Source organism: Typopeltis vanoorti, chromosome 3 (assembly GCF_054136105.1).
Source record: "Typopeltis vanoorti isolate ZY-2024b chromosome 3, IOZ_Tvanoo_1.0, whole genome shotgun sequence".
NCBI classification, from domain to species: domain Eukaryota; kingdom Metazoa; phylum Arthropoda; class Arachnida; order Uropygi; family Thelyphonidae; genus Typopeltis; species Typopeltis vanoorti.
Window position 1 is genome coordinate 83274530 of NC_143551.1, and position 17622 is coordinate 83292151.

The window sequence follows — 17622 nt, forward strand, 5'->3', positions numbered from 1 at the left end:
TCTTTGGTCAAGTGTTTTACTTCTGACCCAGCTCTCAGATCCCTAAGTTAAAACTGGTTTGAACACTGTCTGGTATACAACTAATTTAGTGTTCTGACTAATTTCTCTCTTATTCCATATGAATTTATTCAACTGACTTCCCACCATACCAGCATTGCTGATTCTGTTGTCTATTTCTATATTTAATTTACCATCTTCAGTAAAAATTGGGCCTAAATAGCTGAAATGTTTTACTTGTTCCCAGGTTCTCCATTCACAACACAGTTGACATTTTCAATGATTCTGCATATTTTCATTGTCTTTGTCTTTTTATTGCTGATCTTCATACCATATCTATTACAAATATTATTCAATTTAGTCAGAGAATCTTGCAGACTTGTAGCAGATTTATTTAGAAGTATAACATCATTCGCATAAAGCAAAGAGCTGACATTAACATCTCCAATTTTGATATCATGTTTAATACCACTTTCCTTCATAATGTGATCCATATAGATAATGAATAACAGAGGGGATAATGTACATCCTTGTCTCACACCAGATTTAACATTAACCCATCTACCTGTACTTCCTTCAATTCTAACTGCTGACTTACAACTCAAATAAAGACTAAGTATTGCTTGATATAATGACCCATTGACACCATATAACTGCAGCATATTGAATAGCTTCTCTCTTGGCACCTTGTCATATGCCTTTTCCAGATCGACAAAACTTAAATACAGATCTTTGTTATATTCCCATGCTTTCTCGACTATTTGTCGTAAAGTGAAGATCTGATCCTGACAGCCTCTATTTGGCCTGAATCCAGCTTGTTCTTCTCCCAGCTTTTCTTCCACAATTCTTCTCAACCGTTTCTCAAGTACACTTGCATAGATCTTGCCAGGAACACTCAGTAAGGAAATACCTCTGTAATTCTCACATGCAGTTTTATTTCCCTTTTTATATATGGATACTATGAGAGCTCTACTCCAATCTTCGGGAATTCGTCCCTCTGTCCAGGCTTTCTGAACTATGCAGTGCAGCCACTGTAAGACTCTTATACCACCATACTTCAGCATTTCTGGTCGAATATCATCTACTCCTGCTGCCTTTCCACATTTCAAGCATTTGATGGCTTTTTCTACTTCAAGTATGGATATGTATTCCTGACTGCATACCTGGTCAGTGTTTTTTACCACTGTGCTGTCATCACTGCTTGTTTCATTTAGCAGTTTTTCAAAGTAATTACTCCACACCTCAAGGATATCTTTTTCTCCCGTTTTCATGTCACCTTTATCATCTCTAACTGCTTTTACAGCACTCTTTCCTCCATTCCTAAGCTTCTTCAACAACCTCCAGAATATTTTGCCACCTTCTTGATATCTATTTTCTATATTCTTGCCAAAGTCCTCCCATGACTTTTGTTTAGCTAGTTTTACACAGTGTTTAGCATTCTTGCATTTGTCTCTGTATTCTCTAAGAGCACAAGCTGACTTATTTGACAGGAACTTTTGCTATGCTTTCTTCTTTTTCTTCACTGCCTCTTTAACTTCCTGTGTCCACCAGGGAGTTCTGATTTTTTTATCCTTACAGACAACCACACCACATGCCTCTCTGGCAGAATCAATCAATGTTTTGTTCAGAGTTTGCCACTGAATCTCCAAAGTTTGATTCCTCTTCTCAAACTCTTTCATTTTTTCTTCAATAATCTTTGTGTATTTTACTCTACAGTTCACATCTGAGAGCTGCTCAACTTTTATTCGCTTTAAAACTTTTTTACATGTTATTCTTTTCATTGTGAAATTCAATTTTATCCTGCTCAAGACTAAATAGTGATCACTTCCAATTTCAAATCCTCTGTACACTCTGGTGTCCTGCACCAGGGAGAAAACATCACTATCAACAATAACATAGTCAATGAAACTTTTCTTATTCCTAGCCTCTTCTCTCCATGTGAATTTGTGCACATTTTTATGTTGGAACATGGTGTTAGTAATAACCAGTCCATGTCCTGAGCAGAAATCCAACAGATATTTGCCATTATTATTAGCTTTGCTCTTTTCTCCAAATTTTCCCAAAATATTTTTGTATGTCTCACAATCATTTCCTACTCTGCTATTTAGATCCCCAACAAGGACCAACCTTTCCTTTTTCATCGTGTCAGTTGCTTTTTCTAAAGCGTCAAAAAATTCCTCCACCTTCGTAGAACCTTCTGTGGGACCATAGGCACAAATAAGTCTCATTGTCCAGTTCCCCATTTTCATATTTACCCACATTACTCTACTTGAGACTGACTGCCATTCAAGAAGATTAGCCTCGTATTTTGTGTTGAATACTATGGCTACTCCTTCTTTTCCTTGATTGTCATTCCCTGAATATAACATTTTGTATTTATTGCTCAGAAAGATCTCACCAGTTTTTGTCTTTTTCGTTTCAGTCAACCCTGTTATGTCGATCTGGTACTTATCTAATTCCTCAGCTAGCTCCATTTCTTTGCCATTCAGGCTTCTTACGTTGATAGTACCGATCTTTAACTCTGGTGATGTTGAGTTGAGGTTTGTTTTCAGATTTGTTCCAGTAGCTGACTTTTCGCTGTTTGCCCTGGTTCCCTGGTGAAAACAACGGGGGCCTTGTTTAACCGAGCGACGCCCCAGCCGGCATGAAATTTTGTCATGTTGTACCATCATTCTATATTTTGGTTTAACCAATAAGAATACAATTTGGTCGGCAAAATCCCAAATTGCCAGCCCATCCTCGTTAGTTCAGTATCAAAGTAGATACCCAACAGGGTGCACCACGAGAAGGTGAGGATTGGACATTAGGTCAGAAGCCCTGGTCGGTTCTCTGCATTCCTTTAAAGGCTATGTGGAGGTCTCCTCTCAGTTATACAGCTTTGACCTTTAAGCACCATGATTTTTTAGCTTTCATTTTGGGGAAAAAAGTGCAAGTTATATTCGAGTAAATATGGTATATTAGTGAGATGGAGAGGTGGTTGGCTAAGAATCAGTAGGTTGTATATTGGAGAGCGGTATCCCAAATGAAAAAAGGTCACTTGCAGTGACCCCACAGGGGTCTATTATGTGACCACTGTTGGTTAACTAGTGTGTTAATGATACTGGGACTTAACCATATGAATTGCGTATCATTCACCCATACATATGGGTGAATCATATGTAACCATTTGCAAATGAAACAAAGTTGGGAAGAACTATGAGGAGCACATATTTCGGCCTTACGGGAAGATCTGAATATATTAAGTGGGAAAGTGAGAGAAGCTGCCAGTTTAATGTCACAAAGTTAAGGTCTTGTAACATCTAATTTTGATAGGCAAGGATGAAATAAGGAATATACAATTAATGGGGAAATGTTGAAGGAAGTGAAAGAGAAGAGAGGAAGAAATGTGGAAGTGGCAGTGGACCAAAAACTTGAAGTTTAGGGTTCACCCTGCTAAAATTGTGAGAACATCCCACTAGATTATGGCAATGATGAGAAGGACCTTGACTTGTAAAAGGGTTATGATTCCCTCATATAAGGAATTGATCAGGCTGCATATGGACTGCTGTGCAAATGTCTGGTTTTCAAGGTCTTAGAGAGGGTTCAGACTAGTTCTATTACTGTTCTGCCACTTTTTGTTTCATTTAGAAGTCTCTTTCAAAGAAGATACTCCAAACATTTATAATATCTTTACCTTCGGTTTTTGTCATCATCTCTGATTTTTTTAACAGTACTCTTTCCTCAATTTCTAAGCTTTTTTCAATAACCACCAAAACATTTTATTACCTTCCTGATATTTATCTTGAATATTCTTACAACTCTTCAAATGACTTTTGTTTAGTTACTTTTACACAGTGCTTTACTTTCCAACATTTTTCTGTATTCTCAGAGCAATGCAGATAATTTACTAAGCACTTTCAATACATTTTCTTCTTTTCAATGACTGTCTCTAACTTCTAGAGTCCACCATGGAGTTCAGATATGTCTACCCTTGTAGACAACTTCATCACATGCCTTTATGGCTAAATCAATCAATGTTTTCTTCAGAGTCTCACAACAGGTCTCCAAGGTTTGGTTCTTGTTTTCAAACTTTTCATTTTATTATAATTATAAAGGCATCTCCATGGAGTCAGAAGACTCATCGTGGGAGATCCATTATTCACACCATACATATCACGCCTGTCTTTAAACTCATTCACTGATGAAGAATTCACAACTAGCTCAGGCAACCCATTCCATTCTTCAAGCAAAAAATTTAGTCCAAACACTTTTGCTAACCACACTTTTACACAATATCCATCTTGTCCTCTCCTTTCCTGCCATGTACAGAAAACAGTCTACCAGAAAAAACCCTGTTGATAACTTATATTTTATCACATCTCCTCTTTTTTACCTATCAGCTAGTTTTTGAATCCCACAGACTATGAATCTATTCTGATAGAGAGCATTCCACAAATTTGCCACAATCTTTCTCACTTGCCTCTGCATCATCCTCTCCACCACTTCCTCATCCCCACGGAATTCAGGTAACCACATCAGCAAGCAGCAGTCCAGATGAACCCAGATGTGCTTTTTCAACTTCTGAATCCACATTGCTCTTCAGCTATTATTTTATCAGATTTTAGCCTTATACAGGAGAACAACAATGCTCTTATCCCCACTTGATAGTATGTTCTTCAACAACCAGGTAATCATGTGCTGTTTTGGCTACCTTTCTCAATTTTTCAATTTCTCAATACTTCTAAATTTTAATTCCCTGGCTTTATCAGTCTTCTGCAATTCAATTCCATCAATACAAGTAAGTACACAACGTGTGAATCCCTTCTTCCCAAAAATGCATCATTTTACACCTGGCCACATTAAATTGGCAGCCATTTACCTTCACTCATATTGCTAGTCTGTTTAAGTCTTCCTGCAGGATCTCTGCATCTCCTTCATACACAATTGCACTTGTAGGTTTAGTATCATCAGCAAACTGACTGACTGATTTTCCTTTTCAGTTGTTTCTGACTGTAGGTGACTTCGTAGGCTTTGCTCACAAAATATTCCTGGTGAGATTTTTACAGGGGAGTTCCCCATTGCTTCTGCACCCCCCCCCCCATTTCATCTGGGCTTGGGACCGGCATGTGGCTGGGACATATTCATGACTGTAATCCATGTGTTCACGGGACCCAGTTCGCCTGTTCTAGGGGATGAAAAAACTCAGGTTTTTCGTCCCCCAGAACAGGCAAACTGGATGAAAAAAACCCTACCTCCGTAGACCGGCTAACTCACCTTTAGTCAAAAGAGACCGGATAAAGATTTCTCATGTCACTGACAGGAATCGAACCCAGGTCTTTCTGACCAAAGGGCTTCATCTATACTGACTGAGTTAAGAAGGCTCTCATCAGGGAAAAAAAGAATATTTCCTGATAAATCATTTCCTATATCACTGATGTACAAACTAAAATACAGAGTACTTAGTACTGATCCCTGTAGTACACCACTGTTCACCTGAATTCTCATGAATCCAACTCTTCCAAAACCACTTTTTGATATCACCCTCTAATCCATCCTCATTTACTTCAATTGATGCAATAGAGATCCAAAATAGAGATCTATTTTGCCCATGTGGAATCCTGCCAAATGCCTTTGCAAAGTCTGGCAATAGCAATGAGTAGCCATTTCCCTTACCCAACTTCATTGTCATTTTATTATAAAAAGTAAGCAAATTCTAAGGCAAGATCTACCATTCAGAAAACCATTTTGCCCCTTATAAAGTATCATACTCCTATCAATCCAGTCCTAAATTCTGTTTTCCACCAATTTCTCCAATACCTTAACTATCACTCCTGAGATGCTGATTGGTCTATAATCTGCTACTTCTGTTTTGGAACTTCCTTTATGCAATAGAACTATTTTGTCCTTTTCCCACCACTGGCACCTTCCCAGCAGTGAAGTTTAAATTTAACAGCTTGGTCAAAGGAGCTAATAATTCCATTGCACATTCTCATAATACATGGGCCAATATGCCATCTAATACCATGGCTGTGTTTGCATTAAAGTTTTGCAATATTTTAAGCATCTCCATTTCTTCAACCTCTATTCTCCCTTTAGTCAATGTCACATCTCGCATTGCAACTTCACGAGTTAGATGTTCACTGAGTAATTGAATGATTTGGTTTGCTTCTGTTACCTCCCTACCATCAGCACTTTTTATAATTGTCCTCTTACATGCCTGCATAGTGAAATAACTCTTTAGGATTTCTTTTGGCCTCATCAGCTAGCTTTATATCATAATTAACTTTGGCCTTCCTTACTATACAGGTCATCCTTCTTTCCTGTGCCTTGTACTGCTCATAGACATGCTGATCATCTTTTTCTTTATAACTTCCTCCATTACTTTTTAGTAGTAAGACTTATACGTTGGTTAGACATAACTGGTAATTAATTTACGGAATTGACAACGCATATAAAGTAAATTAATTAAAGATAACTTTAATGAATCACTTCTATATTTCGGCAATGTCACATTGCCATCTTCGGGAACATAAAGATATGGTATGTGCACTAAGGAACTAACAAAGCAAATGAGGAAGAAAATAAGAACTAATTTTGTTCCTAAAGTCCTAATGGTGCCCTCTTGCGGGCTAATTTGGTAGTCTTGGCAGTTGGGCTGAAGTTCTCAAAATGAAAGTCTCCCAAATTTGGGGCAGTTTCATGCACCCAAATTTGTTGAGGTTAGGAACATTTTTTAGAGCTGCTGAAGATTCTTTGAATAGTCTTTCGTATTTAAACTTGCTGCGATGGATTATTTTTGTCTTCTTCCAACGAATTTTATGGTGGGTATCTAAGGCATGGTCTGCCAGCCCAGAGCGGCTGTACTGGTGAAACCGGATGTAGTCTTGGTGTTCTGAAATCCTGATATTAGTTGTTCTGCCTGTTTGGCCAAAGTAGGACAATTTGCAGCTGCAAGGGACCTGGTATACACCAGGTAGGTCTAGGGGAAGTGGTTGGTCTTTGGTAGAGCGGATAAGGGATGCCAACTTTTTATATGGTCTGTAACAGGAAGTAAGGTCATATTTTTTGAGGATATTAGTTATTTTTTCAGAGGTACCCTGGATGTAGGGGATAGTGATAGACTTGGTGTAGTCTTTATTGTGGAGGGGGGGAGGGGGGTTGTGGTTTAGAGGTTTTAGTATTTTTTGGATTTTTTTGGGGTTGTAGCCATTGGCTAAGAAAGTGTTGAGGATGTGGTTTAGTTCCATATTCAGGGCCTTGTCCTCTGAGCAGATTAATTTTGCCCTGTTATATAGTGTTTTTATCACCCCATATTGTTGTGAGGGGGGGGGGGATTGCTGGTGAATGTATCTGCCAGTGTGGGTGGGTTTTCTGTAAACAGAGAAAACCAAAGATCCATCAAGCTGGCGGGTGATTAAAGTGTCTAGGAAGGGGAGGGTGTTGTTTTCCTCTTTTTCTAAGGTGAACTGGACTCTGGGATGTTGGTTGTTTAAGTGTGTTAGGAAGGAGTGGAGTGTATCTGAGCCATGTGGCCAAATAAGCCAAATAGTGGGTTTTTGTGGGGCGGAGTTTAAGGCTTTCTCTTCAAATGTCTCCATAAAGAAATTGGCCAAGGGTGGGGAAAGTGGTGAACCCACACAAGAGGGGACAGCCATGGGTTCACCACTTTCCCCACCCTTGGCCAATTTCTTTATGGAGACATTTGAAGAGAAAGCCTTAAACTCCGCCCCACAAAAACCCACTATTTGGCTTCGTTATGTGGATGACGTGTTTGCTATTTGGCCACATGGCTCAGATACACTCCACTCCTTCCTAACACACTTAAACAACCAACATCCCAGAGTCCAGTTCACCTTAGAAAAAGAGGAAAACAACACCATCCCCTTCCTAGACACTTTAATCGCCCGCCAGCTTGATGGATCTTTGGTTTTCTCTGTTTACAGAAAACCCACCCACACTGGCAGATACATTCACCAGCAATCCCCCCCCTCACAACAATATGGGGTGATAAAAACACTATATAACAGGGCAAAATTAATCTGCTCAGAGGACAAGGCCCTGAATATGGAACTAAACCACATCCTCAACACTTTCTTAGCCAATGGCTACAACCCCAAAAAAATCCAAAAAATACTAAAACCTGTAAACCACAACCCCCCTCCCCCCCTCCACAATAAAGACTACACCAAGTCTATCACTATCCCCTACATCCAGGGCACCTCTGAAAAAATAACTAATATCCTCAAAAAATATGACCTTACTTCCTGTTACAGACCATATAAAAAGTTGGCATCCCTTATCCGCTCTACCAAAGACCAACCACTTCCCCTAGACCTACCTGGTGTATACCAGGTCCCTTGCAGCTGCAAATTGTCCTACTTTGGCCAAACAGGCAGAACAACAAATATCAGGATTTCAGAACACCAAGACTACATCCGGTTTCACCAGTACAGCCGCTCTGGGCTGGCAGACCATGCCTTAGATACCCACCATAAAATTCGTTGGAAGAAGACAAAAATAATCCATCGCAGCAAGTTTAAATACGAAAGACTATTCAAAGAATCTTCAGCAGCTCTAAAAAATGTTCCTAACCTCAACAAATTTGGGTGCATGAAACTGCCCCAAATTTGGGAGACTTTCATTTTGAGAACTTCAGCCCAACTGCCAAGACTACCAAATTAGCCCGCAAGAGGGCACCATTAGGACTTTAGGAACAAAATTAGTTCTTATTTTCTTCCTCATTTGCTTTGTTAGTTCCTTAGTGCACATACCATATCTTTATGTTCCCGAAGATGGCAATGTGACATTGCCGAAATATAGAAGTGATTCATTAAAGTTATCTTTAATTAATTTACTTTATATGCGTTGTCAATTCCGTAAATTAATTACCAGTTATCCATTACTTTTTCTTTGTCTGCAACTTTTGCTAATGAAACTATTCATCCATGTAACTACTACCGAATTTATCCTTTTGCCTCTGAGTGCGCAGTCTGATACTGTTTTCTTCAAACATTCCTTGACCACTTCTCATGCACCATCAACATCTCTCCCCTCCAATTTCTTTATCCATGGCACTGCTGAAAGCTAACTCCTAAGCATGTCAAAATTACCAGCTTTGTAATTCCAAATATATCCCATTTTAACAGAAAATTCTGCATGTGTGTGTCAATCTCCCAGGTCAAGACTACATGATCATCTTCCCCAAGTAGCATTATCAAACCTCATGTTCCCTCCATTGCATACTGCCTCAGGCAATTATCTCCCAGAAGCTGTAATTTCCATTTCCTTCCCTGCTTATCTAAAAAAATGGCTGCACCATTTTTTTAGATAGGCAGGGAAGATGAATCTTTTATAAATTCATCTTGTTATAAATAAAAAAAATTAAGAATAAATTGCATTTCTATTTTTTTCCATTTCTCTAACTTATTCGTAATTTTTTTTCAGTATTAAGCCTATCTGATCACAGTGGCAACACTTAATGATGAAAATCATGAAAACACTTTTTTTTTTTTTTTTGAAACTGCAGAGTGGTACTGGTAAGTAGTTCAACGTTCAATTATTGCTTATTCTGAAGAGAGCATTAGAAGGGAAAGCTGACTGATTTGCTCATATTTCTAGAAGGGTGACACAGTCTGTTGGATACAAAATTTATATCTGATGCTAAAAGAAATTTCTAGGAAACTGGATAGAGGTACTAATCTTTGGAAAATTTATTTATAAATATGTTTGGGAAATTAAGGAAATTCTCAATTTTATGATAGCTCACTATTAAGGATTTCTTAGAAATTTATTTTTTCTGTTTAAATTGGCTTGTAACCTCAACTGAAAAGACTCCACCCATAAAAAGGGAATAGAATCCCACTATATTAAATGAAGAGAATCTAATGAGGAATTGAATGTTAGTGTTTTCTACAGTAATCAGTTTCATTCATTTGAAACATTTAGAAAAACCAGAAGAAAATATGGATTGTGTTTTTTGGATTTTTTTCTTGAATAACATACACATATTTGAGTCCAGAGTTAATCTCTAAAAGCTGTGTGACTGATATATCTACAACAGTTTTTAAAAATTATCATCAATACTTCTTTTCAATATGATTTTCAATTTTATCTTGCTCAAAACTAAATGATGATCATCTCCTATTTCAAATCCCCCCCCTGTATACTCCTGTGTTCTAAACAAATGAGAAGATATCACTATCAATGATAACATGAAGCTATTCATCATCATCATAACACAGTCAGTGAGTCCTTTCTTATTTCTCACATCTTATCTCCATGTAAATTTGTGCATATCTTTATGGTGAATGATGACTAGCTCATGTCCTGAACTAGTCATTTGAATTGAAGTCAACTGAATCCAGCAGATACAATTATTATCAATTTTGTTCTTCTCCAAAAATTTCTCAAAACCTTTCTATGTGGTTTTTACTACTACTAATAATAATAATTCGATAATAATAAATAAATAATAAATAATAATAATTTCTATGTGGTATTCATCTCCCACTTCTAATTAGCCACATTTTACTTTGTTAGCTGACTTATCTAATGCTTCAAAAATTCCTCCATTTCTTTTTAGCAGAAACCTTTTCTAAGACCACATGCACAAATAAGTCTCATTTCCCAGTTTCCCATTTTGATGTTTGCCCATTTCACTCTATTTGACAACTGCCTGTTTTTAAGATTATCTTCATGTTTAGTGTTGAATACTATAGAAACTCTTTCATTTCCCTGACCATCATCATTGCATGAATATCTTGTAGTTGTTGCTGTAACAAATCTCACCTGTTTTTGTATTTTTTGTTTCACAGCAACACTGAAAACTTTAAAGTGAAATGATTGTAAATGAATCAAACTGATTCATAATGGTGTGAACTTTCCCTATAATACCTACAGAAAAAAAACTGCAAACAAAGATTTTAGAACTTAAGAATAAATATATTTATTACAAAACTATATGCATATCAGTGTAGTACAGTACAGACGCTACTTGGAAAGAAGTCAACAGACATGGGGAAGGTGCACTGTGTCATGTAAACGAGTCACATGTTTGTAGCTGATATAAATTGGAGGAATATGATGCTCTGAAGTCAATGCAACTATTTTCAGGTGAAATAGCTGCAAGAAGGGACTCACAGAGTTAGAAAAAGGCATTGTGGCATGATGGTATGTTGCAGGCCTGTCTGTTCAGCAAATTGATGATATTGGCCATCCCAGGTCAACAATCAGTGATAACATACTCAGATGGAAGAGCAGGAAGTCAACTGCAAGTGCTACCGACAGCAGATGACCCACCACATTCACCGAACATGACCTTAGGGTGCTACAATGGATAATATGTAAAAACCACATTCATTGGCCAATATTTTGAATGCAGAGTTTCAGGCATCAACTGAAACACAAATCTGTACAAAAACATTCAGAAGCTCACAATATGGGCTTCCATGGTAGGGCTGCAATATGCAAGCCCCACATTACCCAAATCAACAAGGCATCATTTTCAGTGATGCAAAGAGCATGTATAATGGGAAATAGAAGCTTGGAAAGCTGTGTTATAGAGCAACAAATCACACTACACCTCTGCTGAGCAGTGAACAGGTTAGGGTGTGGTGGATGCCTGGTGAATGTCTCTATAACACAGCTTTCCAAGTGTGGTGACTTTCATGTCCACAAACCACACAGCTAGCAGCTTTATGACTCAGTGCATTGTCTTGATGAAAGAGACATCTGTAGAAACACCACAAAGTTGAAAGCACTGCATTGTCCAGATACCTCTTGGAATTTAATGTTTGTGGCACCACAAACATAGGTATTAGGCTAAACCAGGAAACACAGGACCATACCATCACACTTGACTAGCCTACACAGAGCCCTGATCTCAACCTTATTGAACATCTGTAGGATGAACTGGAGCACTAGGTGAGGTCAAGGGATGTCTGTCCCAACAACAGTCCAGGACCTTATTACATGCGTACAGGAAAATGGTCAAAATTCCCATTGATCACTAACATACACTTGTGGAATGTATGTCCCATAGGATTGATGCAGTCATCATAGTGAAAGGAGGTCCAACATCTTATTAAGGTTGGTGTCATTACCATTTGTTCCTCACACTATGGCATTCACTGACTTCTTTCCATGCAGCATATAATCATATAGGATATATTTTATTCCATTTATAATACCAATCAGCTCTCTTTAATGGATCCACTTTAACTCCAAGACATAATAAATATTTCACACATTCTTCTTTTCCAGATTGTGCTGCCTCATGTAATGGTCTTTTTCCATCCAAATTTGCTTGCTCAAAATTCACAAACCTGTTATTTTGTTCACTCAGATATCTGTAAAATAAAAATACTACAAGACTACATTCCTGTTTCAAAAGTTTATTCCTTTTCTCTAATTAAAATTGATTATAATTAATTAATAAACAAGTAACTGAAACCTATATTCATATTTCAATATAGAAATTATCTATAAAAATAAGTTATAATAACATGAAGTCTTAATTTTATTACATATTTATTAAATTTATTAAATCTGTCTGTTTAAAAGTGACCTTTACACTCAAACGACATGAGTTCAAATGCTTCAAAAGGTTGTAAACCTATAGTACAATATGGTGGGTTAAGGATTTTTTTCTGTATTTATTAATTATATATTTTTTTGTATTATTTATTTATTTATATAATTCAAAAATTTTGCCCAAGTGCCCAAATATGGAACCTTTTCAAGTCACTTCAGGCCTCCAATAAGTGGGACAGGTTGTCTTATGCCAGGTGTTAAAATTTATCTCCCATCTGAAGACAATCACACCATGCCATGGTGGGAACAAATTCAATAGTAAAAACAACCAAATTAATTACTTGCATATGTATTAATTTATTTATAATTAGAAATTTTCCAGTATCAAAAAAATAAAAATAACATTTCTAATATCTCTCAGCCAAAGGTGGAAACATGCACTGATTACTCTGTACATGTTTCCACCATTGTCATTGGCTGAGAACACTTCTTGTAAGCCAGCATGAAACACACATTATTATTATTATTTGACTCCAAGACCTCATGGAGTCAAAGACTCATCTGTGCGGTCCTTTTATCACACACACACACAGCTCATCATACTGTACCTTGAACACATTCAAACTCCTTGCAGACACCGCACTCTCAGGCAAGGCATTCCAATCATTCACAACTCTGCACGAAAAAAACCTGCCTCTCATTCCCTACTCACACCCCTCTTTATACAGTTTCCAGGGATGACCTCTGGTTCTTCTCCGATCTCCCACTATTTTCTGTAGAACTTCTCCAGCATTGATCCTATAACAACCCCTTACCAACTTACAGGTCTCTATTATATCTTTCCCTCTTCCTCCTGTCCACCAGACTCTGCAAATTACATCTTCTCAATCTTTCCTCATACTCAACATTTCAGAGGTCAGAAACTAGCTTAGTCAATTGCCTTTGGACCCTTTCCAACATCTCTTCATCCTTCTGAAAACCAGGTGACCAAATCTGGGCACAATAGTCCATGTATGGCCTAATCAAAGCCTTATACAACAGAACAAGAATCTCCCTACTTCTACACGTCAGTGTCCTCCGCATCATTCCCAAAAGCCTTTGTGTTGTCTTCACAATTGTGGCTATGTGTCCTCTAAATTTAAGATCCTTATCCACTATCACCACCAGATCTGTTATTTCTTCCACCTCCAACAATATATCCTCATCAAGCATAAATTCTGCATCCCATCTTTGTTTTCCAAATTTTAAAACCTTACATTTTTGCAACACTGAACTCGCATCCCCATTTCCGTGCCCAATCATTCAATTTATTCAAGTCGTCTTGTAAGGCCACAACATCTTCACTACTCTTCATGGTTCGTTCAAATTTTGCATCATCTGCAAACAACTGAATATCTACATCCAAATCTTCACCTGTATCGTTAATATACAAGTTAAACAGTAATGGACAAACCAGACCCCTGAGGCACTCCACTAGTGACTTTCCTTTTCCTGGATATCGCTTCCCCATGCACAACTTGTTCATACCTATATAGCCAGCCTCTAATCCAATGCACTAATCTAATATCCAACCCCAATCTCTCTAGTTTGACTATCAATTTATCATGAGGTACTCTATCAAAAGCCTTTGCAAAATCTAAGTATATTACTGTGTATCCTTCTCCTCTGTCCAAGGAAGCAGTCACTTTATTGTAATAAGTAAGTAGATTACTAAAATGACCTCCCTTTAGCAAATCCATGCTGTCCATCAAAGATAATACCATTGTTGTCAACCCAACTCTGTATCCTAGTTCTCACAAGCTTTCCAACAACTTAACCACAACACCTGACACACAGATAGGCCTATAGTTTGATGCTTAGTTCGATCACCTCCTTCATGAAGTGGCATAATCTTGCCCTCCTTCCACTCCTTAGGGACTTGACCGAGTGCAAGACTCGTATTAAAAAATATATCAAGACAGGTGTCAACTCCCTGGCACATTTCTTCAGAATATGTGGTGATATATTATCAAGTCCCACAGCCTTATTAACATCTAGTTTACTAAACTCCCCATACACCTCTTGCTCACTTACAGTCAGTCTCTCCTCCCCATCATCTACTGTTCTCAATCTCTCCATGAAGTCACATTCACAAGATTGAAAGACCTTTATGAATTACTCATTAAGTATCTCCACCACACATTCTGCAACAGCTGTCTTTATACCATTTTCTCCTATCAATGTCTTCCTTCCATAATCATTCTTTCTTTTGCTGGCTACATATCGAAAGAACTCCTCAGGATTCTTTTTGGCTTCATTAGCTAACTGCTGTTCATACCTCTCTTTAGTTACCCTCAACAACCAAGTTAGCTTCCTTGCCTGGTCTTTGTAGACCTCATGGAATTGGTTATTTCCACTTCTCTTATGCTGCCTCCACAATGCCCTCTTTCTCTCTATCACATGCTTAATCTCGTTATTCATCCATCTCACACCTACCTTATTTAACCTTCTCACCCTTGGAATACACTTAGACATTGCATCTACTAGGTAGTTTTTGAAAATCCGCCAAGCTGCATTGATCTCTTTTCCAGCTAACTCCTCATTCCATGCTATACCTGCAAGCTGTCTCCTGAGCTCTTCATAATCATCCCCGTTGTAGTTCCACATATACCCTTTTCTCACAGAGGTCTTCACACTGCTGGCAACCACCCAGGTAATCACCTCATGGTCACTCTCACCAATCGGTGGATGATTTTACATATGTAAGCATGAAACTCCCCTTCACGTTTTCATGGCAATAAAGTATTTATTGCCACAAAAATATAAGAGGATGACAATCACTCATTTTTCTAGTAGCAAGGCATATACGTTGGTTAGACATAGCTTTTAATTAGTTTACGGAATTAACAATGCAAATAAAGTAATTAATTAAAGGTAACTTTAATGAATCACTTCTATATTTCGGCAACGTCACATTGCCATCTTCAGGAACATAAAGATATGGTATGTGCACGCAGGCACTAACACAAAGCAAATGAGGAAGAAAGCAAGAAACTAATATTGTTCCTAAAGTCTTATTGGTGCCCTGCGTGCACTTACCATAACATAAAGATATGGTATGTGCACGCAGGCACTAACACAAAGCAAATGAGGAAGAAGGCAAGAAACTAATATTGTTCCTAAAGTCCTAATGGTGCCCTCTTGTGGGCTAATTTGGTAGTCTTGGCTGTTGGGCTGAAGTTCTCATAATGTAAGTTTCCCAAATTTGGGGTAGTTTCATGCACCCAAATTTGTTGAGGTTAGGAACGTTTTTTAGAGCTGCTGAAGATTCCTTGAATAATCTTTCGTATTTAAACTTGCTGCGATGAATTATTTTTGTTTTCTTCCAAAGAATTTTATGGTGGGTATCTAAGGCATGGTCTGCCAGCCCAGAGCAGCTGTACTGGTGAAACCGGATGTAGTCTTTGTGTTCTGAAATCCTGATATTAGTTGTTCTGCCTGTTTGGCCAAAGTAGGATAATTTGCAGCTGCAAGGGACCTGGTATACGCCAGGTAGGTCTGAGGGAAGTGGTTGGTCTTTGGTAGAGCGGATAAGGGATGCCAACTTTTTATATGGTCTGTAACAGGAAGTAAGGTCATATTTTTTGAGGATATTGGTTATTTTCTCAGAGGTGCCCTGGATGAAGGGGATGGTGATAGACTTGGTGTAATCTTTATTGTGGAGGGGGGGGGGGTTGTGGTTTACTGGTTTTAGTATTTTTTGGATTTTTTTGGGGTTATAGCCATTGGCTAAGAAAGTGTTGAGGATGTGGTTTAGTTCAGTAGTCAGGGCCTTGTCATCTGAGCAGATCAATTTTGCCCTGTTATATAGTGTTTTTATAACCCCATATTGTTGTGGGGGGGGGGGAATTGCTGGTGAATGTATCGGCCAGTATGGGTGGGTTTTCTGTAAACAGAGAAAACCAACGATCCATCAAGCTGGTGGGTGATTAAAGTGTCTAGGAAGGGGAGGGTGTTGTTTTCCTCTTTTTCTAAAATGAACTGGACTCTGGGGTGTTGGTTGTTTAAGTGTGTTAGGAAGGAGTGGAGTGTGTCTGAGCCATGTGGCCAAATAGCAAACACATCATCCACATAACGAATAGTGGGTTTTTGTGGGGCGGAGTTTAAGGCTTTCTCTTCAAATGTCTCCATACAGAAATTGGCCAAGGGTGGGGAAAGTGGTGAACACACAGCCATGGGTTCACCACTTTCCCTACCATGCCTTAGATACCCACCATAAAATTCGTTGGAAGAAAACAAAAATAATTCATCGCAGCAAGTTTAAATACGAAAGATTATTCAAAGAATCTTCAGCAGCTCTAAAAAACGTTCCTAACCTCAACAAATTTGGGTGCATGAAACTACCCCAAATTTGGGAAACTTACATTATGAGAACTTCAGCCCAACAGCCAAGACTACCAAATTAGCCTGCAAGAGGGCACCATTAGGACTTTAAGAACAATATTAGTTTCTTGCTTTCTTCCTCATTTGCGTTGTGTTAGTGCCTGCGTGCACATACCATATCTTTATGTTATGGTATGTGCATGCAGGGCACCATTAGGACTTTAGGAACAATATTAGTTTCTTGCTTTCTTCCTCATTTGCTTTGTGTTAGTGCCTGCGTGCACATACCATATCTTTATGTTATGGTATGTGCATGCAGGGCACCATTAGGACTTTAGGAACAATATTAGTTTCTTGCTTTCTTCCTCATTTGCTTTGTGTTAGTGCCTGCGTGCACATACCATATCTTTATGTTCCTGAAGATGGCAATGTGACGTTGCCGAAATATAGAAGTGATTCATTAAAGTTACCTTTAATTAATTACTTTATTTGCGTTGTTAATTCCGTAAACTAATTACCAATCACTCATTTTAAATAACAAAGAGACATGATATTTTATTACACAGAGTTGAAGGTTGAAAGAAATTAAAAAGAGTTTGGGCTTTCAACTTAAACAAGTAGCTGGTTCTTTTTAGATAAAGGACAAGAGAAATAGTTCAAACAGAAAGCATTTTCAAATTATGTAGGATGTAAATGAGAACTGAAATTTAATACCATGGGTAATGATTTTTTTCTATTATTTTTTTCTATTAT

At 38.0% G+C, this 17622-nt stretch overlaps 1 protein-coding gene across 3 annotated transcripts in view; it reads right to left on the reverse strand.

Annotated features, from left to right (window-relative positions):
- Nucleotides 1-17622, reverse strand: part of LOC150108334 (uncharacterized) — a 166025-nt gene that overhangs the window by 109212 nt on the left and 39191 nt on the right. For all 3 annotated transcript variants that reach the window (XM_090415743.1, XM_090415740.1, XM_090415741.1), the window contains exon 3: nucleotides 12165-12323. In XM_090415743.1, the coding sequence (XP_090271869.1) occupies nucleotides 12165-12323 (159 nt within the window). The remainder of the gene's footprint in view (nucleotides 1-12164; nucleotides 12324-17622) is intronic.